Genomic DNA, 17,373 nt, shown 5'->3' with positions numbered 1-17,373 from the left:
AAAATTGCATCATAGAAAGCAGTAAGTTCAACTCGCTATTTAAAGCATTGTAGAGACTAATAGCAAGAAAATATAATTAAAGGTAACATACATTCAAATTGCTCACTGAAATTTTTTTTCTTTGGTTACTTGTTTGTTTTGCTTTGTCTAATTTAGAAATTTATGTAAATCAACACGTTAAACATTAAAATTAACTGAAAACAGAGTTAGTTTCAGTTTTAGAATTAAAAATCGATTATACGACGTTATCGTTTATACGACGTTTTGCGGTGGTCCCTTCGGCGTCATATAAACGATGCTCCACTGTAATTATAAAATATGATTTTAAAAAAAATAGAATGTCTTTGGACAAACAACTTTTTTTAATTTGTGCACATGTTTTTATTTTTTTCATTGGTTCCAAAGATAAGACGAAATAAGCATTAAGCGAAATTAACAAAAAGAGCGTAAACAATCGACCGAAGTTTTGCCTATTTGGATCTTAATTTACAGATTGCGGCTAAGTTGCCATAGTTTGAGAGTTAAGAATTTGAATCCATTGAAAAATAGGTATATTTATAGAGAGAAGTTTTTGTGTCAGATTCTGCAACTTAAGTTATAAAGGACAGTTAGTTTTAACTAACTGTATAAGTTAATGTTATACTCGTATGTTATGCTAGTTAGTTATAACTAAATGTAATGTTAGCGATAGGTACTTTAATTATAACTTAGAGAATAAGTTATTCGGAGTGTTCTCTAGTTTATTTTCTGCAGTGTCCTTTTCTTTACAAAGAGTCGCAGGATTTACGAGTATTGTTAAAATATATGGCATGCGGAATATGGAAGCAAAAAGATAAATTTTAATATGATTATTCTGGCTTCAGAGACAAATCAAGCTCATACGCTTATTACTCGTACAATCAGTTAATCACGAAGGTGTGCACCTGCATTATATTTATACAAGATGGCAAGTGTGATCGAACGCATCTACACAAGCAATATTCGTCATAGAATGTATGATCGGAACACAAGCAGTGAGAAGTTAATAGGAATTTTTCCACTGTCACATTTAAAGAATCGATATTAGATAGATACTTTATTTACGTCGCACTAGAGCTGCACAAAGGGATATCGGCGACGGTCTGGGAAACATCCCTGAGGTTGATCCGGTTGGTTGGTTGATTGTAATGCCACACGGACAAGCCTGCTTATTGAAACCGAGCAAATTTAAGGCAGAGTGTGCGATTCTTGTTTTTCAGTGGTGCCATCTATGGCCAGGAATTCGACTTCGCCACATCATACGTAACACCTGTTTATAAGGCGCACCCATTCATTCATCCACAGATCGTAATTTTGACCTGAATCAGAGAACGATCTATCTCCAATCCAGTACCCCCAGAGGTATTGATTTGTTATGGGAACATGGAGGACTAAAAAGAATGTCAGAAGTGGGGTTCGAACCCACGCTATATGATCCGAAGACATGCCATCACTATTTTGATCCTCTAGGAATGGCTCCTCTTTGGTAGCCCGATGACCTGCGCGAAGTCAAGCACTTTACTAACAGGGACCGATACAGCAAACATTTGGTTACTCATAATGGGTAAAGATAATTCAAAAAAAATTTTCATTCAGGGTAATATGATTGATGTGCAAAGAAATTGTTCATAAGCAAAAGACGTAATTGATGTAGTACAAATAATTGTTTGAAGAGATGCTCAAAAAGTTTCCCCCAGCTGCTATGCAGATTTCATACCTGAGGTGTAAGGAGTTATGTAGAATCAGTATTTTTTTTTTTTTTTTTTGAGCATCTCTTCGAGCAATTCTTTGTACAATAAATACATCTTTTGAGCAATTTCTCTGTACACCAATCATATTCCCCTGAATAAAAAAAAAATTCTGATGAGCCTTTTCCCATCCTTGTGTATCCGATCATACATTCTATGGAGAATACTGCTCGAGCAGATGCGTTCTCATCTTCATCCTCCTCCTGTTTACTTCCAATTGGCTTTCACAACCAGTATTCATACTAACTGAATAGGACATATTTGGTAGAGGACTTTCATCCTCTTCTGAGAGATGTATCTGCATGTTTTCAGTTTCTGTAACTAGTAGGTTTTTCCGAGATAGGGTTGTTAAACCTGGAGGGTCAGGGTGTCACTCTTTGTCTGGTGTCTCCCTACTGACCTACCTATCCTGCTGGGTAGGCCCTACCAGTAGCTAAGCTACCACCGTCATAGCTCAATGCGTCCTTAACACACGCATGCCCACTCATCACGACAAGGTGGTAACACCAAACGGCTGGAGATGCGTTTTATTACCCAGTAAAGTTTAGCCGTCTTGTTCCGACTCCTGTATAGGAATATTTTTGTCTCAGAGTTTCATGGGGATGGTTAAAATGGTAAATATTTCAGGCTAACTTTAATAAATGATTTGATTTATGATCATCAAATTTTTTTTTATAAAGATATCGTTACATTTCTTTCTTTTTTTTTGCAGAAAATCATTTTATTTATTAGCATTGAAATTTTGCACGAGTTAAATAAGCACGCATTTTACATCGCAGGAACTCCGGCAAGTCCATGCGGGAGCCGCAGCACGAATTAATAATGTGCTGAATTATACAGTCTGTAAATTTTGATATATTGCGATGTTTTTCTATTTAAATTAATTTACATGAGTCGATATTGTGATCAGCCAAAAGAAATGTATCGACAATGGCGTTAGAACTGCTAATAAAAATTCTCTCAATTATCGTATTCAATATTTATAGTTATGGATATAATCACGATATTAGAAATAACACGAACGGTTTTCTTATATTCTATATTTTTAGCTGTGTCGTTTATGGTCGCAGTATTATTGTTCATGAGTATTATCGTATATTTCATATTTATTGTGAAACGTGATAATCTTTATATATTGTGAGAATCCGTGAAATATTGTTATTTCGTTACACATGGCGAAGTTCTAAGTAGACTGACATTTATGTAAGCTTTACGAGAAGTAGCATTTTAAAGACTTCTAAAACGCCGAAACTATTTTCCAAACTCGTAAAAGTACCATCAATCAAAAGAGATTTGCTCAAGTCGTAATCAAGTGATCAATCAAATCTTCAATATAGTGTTTTAAATATATAATTCTAATCATGTCAGTGTTCATATTGAGGGTGTTGTTTGCAGCTCTTTCATTACAGTTTTAGCACAGTAGAGTTTGGCACAAAAGACACAGAGTGCCTGAAACTCAAGGCAAGGTTTTGAATTTAAAACTATAATCTTGTTCTTAAATAATTGTCTAGAGCAGCGGTTCTCAATTTTTCACCCTAAATAATCAACCTTCTTTTAGCGGAATCCCGATTTTGTAATTAAAGTTTATTAAGATAATAGTGAACGTTCTAACTTATAAAAGACTATTTTCTAAATATTTAATTAGAGGAATGAAGATTACTAACCTTTTACGGGTACTTTAATTTCGATACTGTATTTGTTGTTGCGAAATAAATGTGTTTTTTATAAAAAGAGAACTGTATCTTAAATTAGCTTGATTCGTTACCATATATATATATATCTTTATCTAATATAAGAAGAGAGTGAAATGATAACACGTAGCCAATGACTGAAGACTTGCGGTTAGTAACGCACAAAACAGCTAATCAAAATTGAGAACGCATGAGTGTGAAAAAGTAATAATGGTTATTATAGAAACATATTTTTTTAAAGAGATTTTTTTTTTATTTTAATTCTTTTATTTTCTTTAGTTATTATTATTTTTTTTTATTTTAATTTGAAGAGCGTGATAGGAATTATTAATGCAATAATTTATAAATTCTTGTTCTTTTCATAATTTATTCAATTTATGGGAAATATTGTATTTTCTTATAAAAAATGTCATTTCTATTTCCTTGTCATTTCGCTTAAAATAATTGCATGAAGGCAACAGAAGAATTAAATAACAGAGGTTTAAAAACTCATCAGAGGCTGTGAAAAGTACTCAACTCTCGAAACCCATTTAATTCCGAAACCACCGAACTCTAGGGTTCCGCGGAACATCATTTGGGAACCGCTGCTATTTATTCCGTTGCAAATTTTAATTCTATTGTAAATTATTTTGACATTGAAACTTTGATCAAACTTCATTCGGTGAATAATTTAACAAAATAATAAACTTAATAAAAAAAAAGTATATAAAGATAATTGTGACCGTATTTATCAATAATATAATATTTTTTTTAAGATTATTTAATAGGACGAGTGATTTTTTTTTCAATTAACTTCATTCTCATTCTTTCGATCAAACTTCATTCGGTGAAACCCTAAATTAATTTTTAAAAAAAGTATATAAAGAAATATTATTTAATAGGACGAGTGAATTTTTTTCATAGTTTTATGATTTATAAATTTAAATTAGATTTTATTAACCTACAGCTACATTCACAGTCCTAAGTCTTTTTTTTAAAATTTAGTACTGAATTTGTTTTTGATGTATATATGACCGGCAAAGTATGAAATGCCGGCATTATATATAATGCCTGACGTTTTTAGGCAAAGTATGAAATATGAGAAGTATTACATACTTTGCCTAGGCATTATATATAATGACGGGTGCTATTTAGGCAAAGTATGAGATAAACGTCCCGATGAGGTTATTATGTAAATGATGTGCATGTCCGTTGTTGACTTTCACCGGTGAATGTTGACAATCACATAGTCGCTTTGGTGAATGTCCGAAATATTTATTACATCGGATTTGATATTAATTTTATTCGTAGATATAATTACATTTATTCGATATTTTAATACTTACTGACGATAGATTAGGAGAAACATCAGTGTTTGGAGTATCGGGCAAATGTATACCGGGCAGTGGCCCTTGACCTTAAAAAACATCAGTGTGGGGTATGCTGGGCATTATATACTATAATGCCTAAAATCAAGTATCATTGCCCTATATATATTTGCCCGATACTCCAACCACTGATGTTTCTTCTAATCTAACATCAGTAAGTATTAAAATATCGAATAAATGTAATTATATCCACGAATAAAATTAATATCAAATCGGATGTAATAAATATTTCGGACATTCACCAAATTTGTGATTGTCAACATTCACCGGTGAAAGTCAACAACCACCGATTTCGGTCATTCACAGTAACATGCACATCATTTACATAATAACCTCATCAGGACGTTTATTTCATACTTTGCCTAAATAGCATCCGGCATTATATATAATGCCTAGACAATGTGTGAAATATAAATCATTTCATACTTTGCGGGCTAGTTTTAGGCATCATATATAATGCCGGATTTCATACTTTGCCGGTAAAGTATACAGAATAAACTGGAAACGAATAAAGTGAGCGAATAATAGTTTTCTTTGAAATGAAAACTAAAGAGATCTGTTATAATAAACATTGAAAATTGTTATTAGGGAAATATATTTCTTAGCAAATTTAGTTTGATTTGAAAAGTCTTGTGGCAAATACGAATGCATTTTTTTTTAAAATACACGCCTCTTTCATAATTTATTGTAATTAAAAAACTTATATATTTCTTTTTAAAATAGAAGCCATTTCTCTTTTATTGGCATTTCAGTTTGAATAATTTCATAAAAGCAATAGAAATATTAAATAAATAAAGGCTCATTAATTAAATTTAAATATAATTCAATTTCAATATTCCAAAATCATTGTGTGTTATTATATCGTCTTTACTCTCAGAACCTCCTTAACTCGTCAATGGAACCCTATGGTTCCAGCTGGTCTGGAAAGAGTTTAAAACGAATACATAGCTTAAACATTTAAAACATTATTGAACTTTTAAAAAAAATGTCCATTTATTGACATTTTTTTAACGGAATGAAAATTATTAAACTAATAGCTATTCAATTTTGTTTATTTTTCGAGCCCAAACAGTATAGTAACTTTTAAAACATTAAAAAATAGAACACGAACCGTTTTTTGTAAAAGTGGAATTTTTTTTTATTCTGACATTTTGATCTGCATAAAGTTGGACGAATTTTAACAGTCTAAAATAACTGTTACAAATTTATAACTGTTATTAAAATAACTTATTATTGGGTAAAAATTGTTTCATATGACGATTGAGCTTTCAAATATTTTATAACTGGCGTTAAGCAGCCAGCAGACCCGATTCCGAGTTAACAACTATTAATGTTCAACTCCATAGCCTTGTAATTTTGAACACAGTCCAGAAGACAAGGGATCAAGCATTGGGACAAACTATAGTGAAGGATTTTTTGATGAATATAATCCGCATTTGCGTTACACGGAAAGGAAAACCACAAAAACCTCACGGTTAACCCGCTGGCAGGAGATTCTAACTCATGATTCGTCTAGCATTGAGGATATTTTACGCCAGTACTATGGTCAATGCGAGCTAGAAGCAGAGTTTGTATCAACCAGCATTCGCTGGGATTCGAACTTGGGTTACGTCATTTGGAGGCAAACGCTCTGTCCCCTGAGCAATCGCAGCTAATCTTTCAAAGATTGGCATTAAAAGATGTTTTTATATTTAAAAAAATTTAAAATTAAGTCTGCTTTCCCTTTTATATTTTTTCCGAACGAGTATTTATTGGCAGGAGACGATTTTGATTTAGAATTTTATCAATGTGCGTCTCTATCTTTACCCAAATATACTCATTGATGGATTGAATCATTTCTAAATGTGTAAAAACAGTTGTTTCAAATGCGATGTTTTGTTATATATATAAGGATATTTGATATTTTAAAACAACTTTATTTGACTTAGATTCTTCTTATGGGTTCAGTTACTTTTCCTATTTGCTGTTCAGTAGTTGGCACAATCTCTTCTGGAAAGATATAATCGGCTCAACCAGGATAAGGAAGAAATCGGTCGATGACACCTTTTTACACTTATTTTTTACACTGACTTGCATGCAATGAGTCATACTGTCAAGCTTCCTGAAATAAAATTAAGTTTTAAGTATAATATCACAAAGAAACGGTTGTTTAATAATAGAGTAATAACCATAGCCCGAATAACTTTTAAAATAACAAAAATGCCATAAAATTAATAACAGATTGCAATAACATATTTAATAGTAATGCCTTAAAACTTTATTTTTTAAACTATCATCTATAAAATGTACTAAGATAAATTGAGATCTTTTCATTAAGTTTAAAATAAGAGTTGAGTGTTTAAAGAATTAAATAGAAAAGAAGTTTTGATTCCTGATACGTTAATATACATCGAAAAGTTAAGGAACTAACTTACACTGCTCAAAAAAATTAGGGGAGCCATGTGCTCCCCTAATTTTTTTGAGCAGTGTATATCTATGCATACATATATGTATATACACTGCTCAAAAAAATTAGGGGAGCACATGGCTCCCCTAATTTTTTTGAGCAGTGTACTTGTCTGAGGACACAATATGAAGTCAACCAAATCAAGAGGATTTTTATATGATAATAATTTAAAGTATGATTAAAACGAACATGAATTTTGTCTTAAAACATTTAATTAATTGTTAGAAAACATTCGTCAATCTAGTAAGCAGTATTGGCATTTGGGGGGGGGGATTAGTTCCTCGTAGACCCTTATGACATGGTGCATTATCCTGTTGGTAAACACCATCCCCCGCAGGAAAACTGTTGCCATGAATGGGTGAACCTGGTCTGCAACTGTGTTCAAGTAGCTTACAGACGTCAGGGATTGTTCTATGAGGATTATGGGTCCTAATGTGCCCCATGAAAACATTGTTCCTGGGCGAGAAACCATGAAAACCTGGACGAGCCCATTGTTATAGATGGAGGGTGGTCATAATGGTAATGGCTCTTCGGTGATATATATATATATATATATATATATATATATATACACAAAGTCAAGCCCCGCTATAGTAAGCCTTCAAGAGACCGAAATTTCCGTTCACTATAACCGGGACTTTACTATATCCGTCAACAATTTTAACTAATTGTTCCAACCCTACCTTTTTTTTTTATATGCATTATTTAAATAAATGACCAATATAATGAAACACAAAAATGAATGAAAAATAATAAGTAGTAACAAAAAAATTTTTAACTTTTATTTCTTTATTACTCTTCGTCTTGCGTGCAAAAAAAAATGAATAAGCTTTCTCTGATGAGCAATCCTCAACATCAGATCTGGAAACACTCTTCCAGACTCTCCAATAATTTTTCCTGAATTTATGTTATTCCGCTTTTTGAACCTGTCTAACCAGCCATTCGAGCTCATAAAAGTAGTATCACGAAATCGCTTAGCAAATTCACCGGCTTTGACTTGAAGCATTTGTCCAGCCATTGCATTATGACCACCCTCCATCTATAACAATGGGGTCGCCCAGGTTTTCATGGTTTCTCGCCCAGGAACAATGTTTTCATGGGTCACATTAGGACCCATAACTCCCATAGAGCAATCCCTGACGTCAGTAAGCTACTTGAACATAGTTGCAGACCAGGTTCACCCATTCATAGCAACAGTTTTTCCTGCGGGGGATGGTGTTTACCAACAGGATAATGCACCATGTCATAAGGGTCGAATCGTCGAAGAACATTCCAGTGACTTTCAATTCATGTCTTGGCCCCCAAATTCACCTGACCTTAATCCAATAGAGTATTTGTGGTCCTGCATCGAAAACCGAATTCGTGCTGCCACGCTACCCCCTCGCAATGTGAAAGAATTGCAGGACCAGTTGGTGAGCGCTTGGTACCAGATACCTCAGACTATATAGACTCAGACTATTTAAATACTTACGGACAAAGCATTTTACTTCTTTCTTTAATACTTTTCTCTAAAAGAGGAGAAGGATCTCCAATGCATTCCGTGAAATCTTGAATTGTTTCAAGAGTGCAATCAGCTGAAACCTGCAGTTCTGTAAGAAAGATAATAAGAGTATTTATAATCACATTATTTGCTAAGCATTGTTGACATGGATATATGACATTGTTGATCTGAGAAGCAGTGTCAGTACAATTAGTATAATTTTATCACTTAAAAAAAAATATTTTAAGCATTTTTTTCTCTTTGTTTGCTTTTACAAAGCTACTGTTTTAGTAAAAGTGATATTTGATTCATTATTTTTACTTCAAACAGTAGTATCCAATATTATTTTTTACATACAAGATAAAATAATATTGAATTTTTTGGATCATTGGTAGATTAGAATTTTTAATTACAAAGAAAAATTATAAGAAAGGCAAGAAATTCGATTCTTTTGGATGGTCTTATGCCATATAAATATCTTTTTAATTTGAAGTAGTTGATTTTATATTATGAGCAAAAGGTATAGAAATGAACGATAAAGGTGCTATTCAATGTTCAAGAAATGCTAAAAATTAAAATTTTTAATTTTTTTATGTAGTTATTAAAAATAACAAAAAAGAAGTTAACTAAGTTTAAATAATTAAATTTCTTTAAAAATATATATTTTATTGCATTCATGAGTTTACTTTCATCTTAGCTAAATATTTCTAAATAAAATTCACATTTTCTGCCTTTATTTGAGTCGGTTCTCGGGGTATTAAGTAGTTCATTTCCCCTCGGTTATTTTAACTCACATTTTTATTATTATTAATATCCCAGAAAATTGCAAACCTATTTCAATGCAGTTTTCTTTGATTTATAAAATGGACAAATTATAATAAAGCATAATTTCGTTTTTTTTTTTTTTAAATTTTCTAAAAAAATCAATATTAAATTTGGATACTAAAAATGTTCTGTAGAAATAAGTCAAACAATTCATTCGAAGATATTTAATTTAACCACACATTACTAGTAGTACATTACTAGTCATATTTTACTAGCATTACTACATGCATTAATCCGTTGACACAGACAAGACACCGGTGTCTCTTTTATATATATTTTTTTTGGCGCTCTGTATTTCGGTATTTTTTAATTAAATATATTTTTGTAACTTTTAATTATTAAAACAATGCAATAGTTGCTAAAAATATATTCGATTATCTGCATTATTTGTGTATTAAAGTATAAAATCCGAAAAGAGTTTGAAAAAAAAATCTTTTTTAATTCAAACTCAAAAATTTATCAATTTTATAAATTAAAGAAATTCTAATGATGACATACTGTTTCTCTTCCAGCTAAATAAGTACAATTTTAAAAAATTATTGTTTTTGAAGGTAGTCTAGTTTGCAAGATTTTGACTTGAAAGCAGAAGAACACAGGTGTTTCATGTTGTTTTTCCCAACCATAAACTATTAAAATTTTAAATGTAATATTTTCACATATTTTGGCCTAAATTAATACCAAATATGAAAAAATGTGTTTTAAAAAATTCTGCCTTAAAGGGATGAATTAAGGAAAAAAAAATATTTCAACCGATAACTACTCCGAATTTTTTGTGACAGAAATACTAGTTTTACTCACAGAGCATTAGCATAAGGTAGTCTAAAATTTTTAATCCATTGCTCGATTTTGTCAAAAATTATTTAAATCAACTGAATAAATGAATGTTCCGAACTTTTCTTTTATATTCTACTACTTGAATTTTCAACAATCAGTAAAAAATTTATCAAATTCAATAATTTATATAATATATCATTAAAACCGTTAAAAAAAAGGGGTAGATATTTAAAATTCGATTCACATCTTTCGATCATGGTAGGAATGCTAAGTAATTTTGACCCTGGTCATGAATGGACAAGACACCAAGCTTTCACGCCACAAACAATTTGAGAACTTTCAACCACGTTAGATTTAATGTACACCTTGCTGCGTATACACACCGGTTTAATCAGCTGCCGGTATCAAACTTACGAACCCCAGCTCTCCTCAGCGGAGAGAGCTTAAAATTCTACATATTTATTTCATCCTTGAAGTTTTGCCTGCAATTTTCTTATATCATACTAAATACTTCTTTAAAATATTAATTATTTGAAAAGTGAATAACACAGGGTGGTTTTGATGTGTATCACTAACTGAATTAATGAGGCTATCTAAGGTAATTTTTTATGGAGATGACATGGTCCCGTAGTGAACTGATCGTCAAGACACGGTTCCCAGCAGATCGCCAAAGTCAAGCATCATTGGCTGCAGTCAGTATGCGGGTGGGTGACCACTTGGGTCAGTCTGCGAAGGGTGCTTGTGCGGTATTGATCCTCGTTAAACTGTTCTACCGTAAAGTGATCAACTTCACGCACAGCTCGTTGCGGGGGTGCCACCACCATTGCAGAGGATCAAAATTGTGATGGCATGTCTTCGGATCATCCTCAGGATGTTTCCCTGACCTTCGACAACTGCCCATTGTCCAGCTCTAGTGCGACGTTAATAAAATACAACTATAATTACAATTTCGGATACAGTTATGAGTCTGTGGTATCAGCCAGTTAAAATTTCTGGTAGAGGACTTTGAATTCTTATATACTGTCAAACTAATAGGCCCACAAAAAAATATCAACATTTTCTGAGACTCATTTTAATGGAATGCTGATTACAGTTCAATATGCATTATTTTCATAATCTTTTAAAGTTAATTTTGTGTTTATTTGGGGTAGAAATTTACATTTTTCATTTGAAAAATTTGTGTGAGAAGAGTTTGAAATTTGATGTTTGAAAATAAATTATGTTATTAAAATCAATAACCTTTATGCAATGTTGTCCCAGGTAAACAAGCCTCTTTCAATGCAAATAATACACGATACGGCTCCTTGTGGAATTTCACGTTTTGATTGAAAACAGCTTCAGATAAGCAGTTGAAAAATCTTGACTGTGTCCTATAATATGAACAAAAATTTATTTACGAAAAAAAATAATATTATTTTATGTAGGACTCTTTAAAATCAACAAAATTTATGAATATAATAAAATAATAAAATTTTACTTTATTATTGTTAAATAAAATTTTATTTTATTTAAGGACAAAATTTTATGTAGGATATTTGAAGGAACATTAAATATTACTGTCAGATTTTTACCAAGTTTGCACAAAACAAAAGTATTGAATTACAAATTAAAATAAGAAGTATATTTTTAAAAATATTTCATTGCATTTAAAAAAATTCGGACTACAATAACTTTAATGTGCATCCATGAATAAAACAATTAATGTGCAACAGATATCTAATTGTTAAGATATAAAACTTTAAAAAGGTTGATATTAAAACTTACATAGTAGCACACAAAATGTTCAATGACAAGATTGAGGTTTGTCTGCTGCAACTACCAGAGAATAGATATTTACATTTAAAATTTACAAATGTGTGTGTAAATATTTTCCAAGATGACTGGTTTCAAAAAGTTAAATCGGAGAATTTCTTCGAGAAAATTTCTGATACACACATGCTAAATTATATTCACAAAATACAAAAAAATGAAATAAAAAAGAGCAACATACACGATTGTTTTATATTTGAATAAATATTTTCTTGGAAGCAAAAGCTGAGAAAAATTTTTTTTTTGCCCCGTTGGTATGATAAATTTCACAGAAACGAAGAAATTAGGTTTTTATTAACGAGAAAAGTATTTTAAACCCATATAGATTATTTGCGAAAATTGTCCGCAAAAAAATGACAACTAATATATTTTAGTTCGCGGGCCATAAGAAAGGCTTAGCTGGCAGGATGCGGCCCCCGGGTCGCCAGTTGGAAACCACTGATCTAGAGCTTTCCATCATCCATCAAAAATATATGAGTAATTCATTTTCAACCATATCGCACTATTTTTTCCCGTTCATTTGGGTGCTCTACCTACATAAATTGTTCTATTACTAGCAAGCTTTAGTAGTAAATAGAAAGTTAAATGATATAAATTTCTTACTTGCAAAAACTAAAATCCTTTAATATGTCCGCATTTCTATTTTCTTCACATTTTTCAGCTGCTATCAGGAAATTCTTCATGTCACAAGCAACATACCCAGCCAAAGCTATAAAAACACAATCGTTTCCAAAAATTTATTTACTGCAAATTTAAGAACTAAATGTTTAGTTTATTTTAAAATGTCTGTTACACGTTACTTCTATAAGTTTTTTGGTAATTATTAATGCTTCAAAAGCAAGATACACATGAACTTTCTTAACAATTAAATGTGGATCCAGTAAAAAATAAATATAAAAATAGCAATAACGATTGGAACTTGGCATGCCAATGTTCCTAATGATTTACACCTAAGTATGCTGATTAATAATTGCAAATAGTAACAGTAGGGAAATTTTTCTTCTTTTTTTTTTGCTTCACGAGATTTTTTTTTTAACAGATCTCAGATATTTTCATATCACTGATTTGAAATCTGTAATCGATTTCTCTTTCCAAGCTTTTTTAGTCTATAGTTTTTGTCGAAATGTATATGTTTTAAATCGCTTTATGTAACATAAGGTCAAGTAAATGTTGCGACAAACTTCTAAGAAAGTTAGGGCACATCATGAGGATGAAAATTGCATTAGGAATCCATGCCCAGAAACGTCATCATACGTCACTAAGAGTGATTTCCTATTATAAATTGTTTCTTCGTGTGCCTCTTAACAGGTCATAATAGGGAAGTACCAGTACCGCCTACGACGACTTTTCCGGGCATGGGTTCTTGTGCAATTTTAATCCTCATGACATGCTCTAACTCTCCTAGAAGTTTCTCGAAACATTTACACAACCCCATGTTATTGTTATACAGGGTTATTCCTAATCCCCTCTGTTTACTACAACCTTATGTTTACTACAACTGGATTCAGTGGTACATGCTACTGCCATCTACCGGCAACTGCTTAAATTAAAACTTGAATACTTTCGGAATAATTTCATCTGTTCTTTTTCGCCATATTCGTCTTCGTTTTTTTACTATAACGCTTCGAAACCCCGGAGGGAATTATGAATAACGCTGTATATAACGTTTTTAAACTTGTGACTTTCGTTAAAAAATAGACTGAAAATGTCATTTTAAAAAAGTCTGTGTCTTTAGGAGCAAAACTAATTTCAGACTTTGAAGCCTCACACCCGAAGTAATTGTATAAAAGCACCAGAAAAAAAAATCTGTTCTTCCATTGAAATTTAAACTCAAAAATTAGACAGAAAATTTACTATTCGCATATTTAATACATATTTGTTTTAAATGGACCTAAACAGTGTCAATAACTTAGTTAAGGGATGGTTAGGAAACAAATGAAACTTTTCTGGGTTGTTTTATTATTTTCATCATTGCTCAAATACAATTTAAAAATGTAAAGGTGAGCTATTCGATGATTTTTAAAAGATTCATAAAAGCGCGACTTTTTGAATCCCTTTGAATGAGCACATATTTTTAAATGAAACAAGGTTTAAATTAAATCCAGACTTTCCAAATTTCCTTTACTTTAATTCATGAATTTATATTTTATTTTAATTACAAACTTTCACCGCAGTTTCATCTCATTTGGTTTCGATTTATAAATTTTTTTCTCTAACTTATTACATTGTTATAATTTTATTACTAATCATTTTGTTGTGGTATTTCAGCATAAAACATTACACAGTGGGCCAGCATCCAAGGTTTCGTGGCCAAAATTAGTATTTCGATAAAATTTGTTTCAAAATTTGGGGGTTTTTATTTAGGGTTTTTTATGTGCAGGTAAATTGAATTCATAGTTAAAATTTTGAAATACACTAAAAATACCAAAAAAAAAAACAAAATGGCGGCTGAAATATGGCGAGCAAGAATAAAAATAATAATATAGTACGTTTAAATATTAATATAGCAATGAAAATATAATAATTTTTGTAATTTTATATTAAAAATGAAAAGCAAATTATATTTCCGAAGTAATATTACAAAATAACGCGAAAACATGAAAAAAAAACATAATTTTTCTTTTTTGGTATATTTAGTCCTTCTTTGCAATACGAGCAAAATGGGGCAGGTTTTTTCGAAAGAAGAAACATCAAAGAAGACAACAAAAAAAAAGTTTAGCTAATTACCTCGTGGAACTTTTTAGAACTAAGTTTCGAAAGTTATTCAAACATTGTAAAATGTCAAATGATAAGATATAAACTATAAGTTTGTCAAGAGTATTAATTAATCTAACAAATTGAAAAATTTTACTATAATTTCAGACTAATTACTCTGATAAAAATGTAACAGTAAGGTGAAATTCCTTATATATTTTTGAAATAAAAATTTAAAAGTTACATTTAAAAAAAATTTTTTTAACATATTTTTCATTACATTGTACTCGTCGGTCCAAAAAGTAAGTTATAATGTTTGAAATGATTATGAATACTTAATTTTGGCTATATTAAAACTGCCTACACATATTTTAGTTGAAAATTTAATTTTTGACTTTTGGCCAAAGATCTTGGTCTTCTGGCTCACAGTGCATTATAAAGTTTTAATTCTTTATTTGAAGTTGTTTCAACACAACAATTTTTTCTTTTCTTTACCTTATACGGTTTTAATACATGCAACACTCAAAATTGAAATTTAATATTCCTTGTCGCTCAAATTAAAATTTTATTTGTATGAAGATTTCAGATCATTAGCTTAAAACTTTTTTTCTTAAGCTTAAGCTAGAGTCTAAAAATTACAGAATATTGATTTGAGATAATGTAAAAGTAAAGTTTAAGTAACAATCTCAAAATAAAGCTTTCAGTTAATTTTTCACAGATTTTGGGCATATGAAATAATGAAAATATAAAATTTTAAAAATGCATGTAAAAAAAAATTCCGTTATGAATTAAATAATTTAACAATTAACAATAATTTAACAATTACTATACAATAACTAATATTTTTTTAATAGTTAAAAAATTAAATACTTATTAAATCGTACTTCCAAGTAATGCTATCGTAATCCACTGCATATTGGAATATTTGAATTAGCACCTTCTTCTTGCTTCAGTGTCCAACCCAAATGTGCTTTAAAATCAAGATTACGGAATTTTCAACCAACAACAGTATTTAATTTATCAAATCTTTTGATAAGTTGCGAATTTTTCCATCTGTTGTAAAATTATCATTTTTCAATAGTGCTTAACTGATTATTTAACCCTGAAAATATTTAAATCTGCGTAATACGTAATTTAAAAGAGATTTTCAAAATTGAATCATTTCCTTTATATAAATTCATAACCATAACTTTATATAAAATAATGCAAATAACTTTTACAATGCAATAACTTTTGTTCGATTAATTTTTGATATTTATCAGTCTATTATTCAATTTTTTTAATCAAATGTAAGACTTAAAAGTTTTCGTTAATTACTACAGGTACAGTTTTAAACTTTTCTTTAAAAGTAGGATTAACTATTTTTTTTAAAGTTTTACACAGCATATTAAATATTTTACCATCATATTTAAAATAAGTTTAGTAAAGAAGTGTATCTGAAATAGCTTTTTAATTAACTATTGGATTTTTACGTACGAATTTACATTTTTCTTGGTTCAAATAGTGCAATTGGAATGCTTTCCTAAATCAGAAAAAAACTGTAAAATAATTTACGAAATCTGAAAACAAAGCGTTTTAGTTTTTTTCGAGTTTTTTTATTGTGGGCTTTGATATGCATTTTTCATTTACTTATGTATAGAAATCTGCCATCCAAATATGAAAATAAAGCATTATATTAACATGATCATAGGAATGTTAAAATTATTTTTTTCTTTTCTTTTATTTTTGCAAATATAATACTATTCTTATCCAAAAATAGCTTTGAAGTTATAATTATTCTTAAATTGCTAATCAAATTTTAATTCTGTTTTTGATAATGAGGCGGAAAATTTTAGCATAATGTTAAATAAATAAAATGGAAAATATTGAAATTAAAGTAAATGTTTAGAATGGTAGTTTATGCTTCTGTAATAATTTCGTTTCATAATTAAGCTTTAATCTACGAACTTGAACTAAATGTAGTGATTTGATGACTTTTAAAATATTTCAGACATCGTTAAAAAATGTAGTTTGAAGTTTAGAGCTTGAAATGATCAAGCCTAATGGAAAAATTTTCTTTTAAAATGAAGGATCTTTTATTGTTTATTAATTCAAATAATTTTTTTTTGTAGATTTGTGGCCAAGTATATCTGAGTAACTGATTATTCAGAATCAATTGTCAATATGGCTTTTTAATCTGGTAATCAAGGTTTACAAATTTTCCTTTTTTATAAAATAATAATAAAGAGTTTTCAAAGTTCATCAAGGATTTGATGTGGAAATTTCTTAATTTAAAGTTACATATTGTGAACAGAAATAAATTTCAAATTTAGTTTTCAGTAGAAATAAATTCTAAGTTTATAAAATTTTAAAGTTACATATTGTGTACATAATTTAAAGTTACATATTGTGAACAGAAATAAATTTCTAATTTAGTTTTTAGTAGAAATAAACTCTCAGTTTATAAAACTTAAAAAAATTTAATTTCTAAGTTTAAGAGTTTAATATCAATACGAGACATGTTGGCAGTTATGTTACATGA

The 17,373-nt window shown here is 30.1% G+C and overlaps 1 protein-coding gene across 2 annotated transcripts; it reads right to left on the bottom strand.

Moving 5' to 3' along the window:
* Positions 1–6,726: 6,726 nt before the first annotated feature.
* LOC107440629 (uncharacterized) lies at positions 6,727–15,888 on the bottom strand. Of its 2 annotated transcripts, none has more exons than XM_087152991.1 (5): positions 15,737–15,888; positions 12,762–12,867; positions 11,589–11,719; positions 8,742–8,859; positions 6,727–6,925 (listed from the first exon to the last, which is right to left on the bottom strand). In XM_087152991.1, the coding sequence occupies exons 1-5, from the start codon at positions 15,765–15,767 to the stop codon at positions 6,781–6,783; spliced, it is 531 nt and encodes a 176-aa protein (XP_087009117.1). In that variant the 5' UTR covers positions 15,768–15,888; the 3' UTR covers positions 6,727–6,780. The 2 variants fall into 2 exon arrangements, with proteins under 2 accessions (XP_087009117.1, XP_087009118.1); XM_087152992.1 differs by having other exon boundaries at positions 15,723–15,856.
* Between the last annotated feature and the right edge of the window lie 1,485 nt (positions 15,889–17,373).

This window comes from Parasteatoda tepidariorum, chromosome 10 (genome assembly GCF_982258835.1).
Source record: "Parasteatoda tepidariorum strain Cologne lab strain chromosome 10, Ptep-v5.0, whole genome shotgun sequence".
Classification (NCBI taxonomy): domain Eukaryota; kingdom Metazoa; phylum Arthropoda; class Arachnida; order Araneae; family Theridiidae; genus Parasteatoda; species Parasteatoda tepidariorum.
The sequence above is the reverse complement of the archived record's forward strand: the minus strand, read 5'-3'. Positions and strand labels throughout refer to the sequence as shown.

What these genes read in the sequence shown, in the direction of transcription:
- LOC107440629 (XM_087152991.1), bottom strand. Translation starts at nt 15,767, where the DNA reads ATGCAGTGGATTACGATAGCATTACTTGGAA. An exon ending in TACGATAGCATTACTTGGAA is followed by an intron (nt 12,868 to 15,736) that starts GTACGATTTAAT and finishes GTGTTTTTATAG; the next exon opens with CTTTGGCTGGGTATGTTGCT. An exon ending in AAGGATTTTAGTTTTTGCAA is followed by an intron (nt 11,720 to 12,761) that starts GTAAGAAATTTA and finishes TTCATATTATAG; the next exon opens with GACACAGTCAAGATTTTTCA.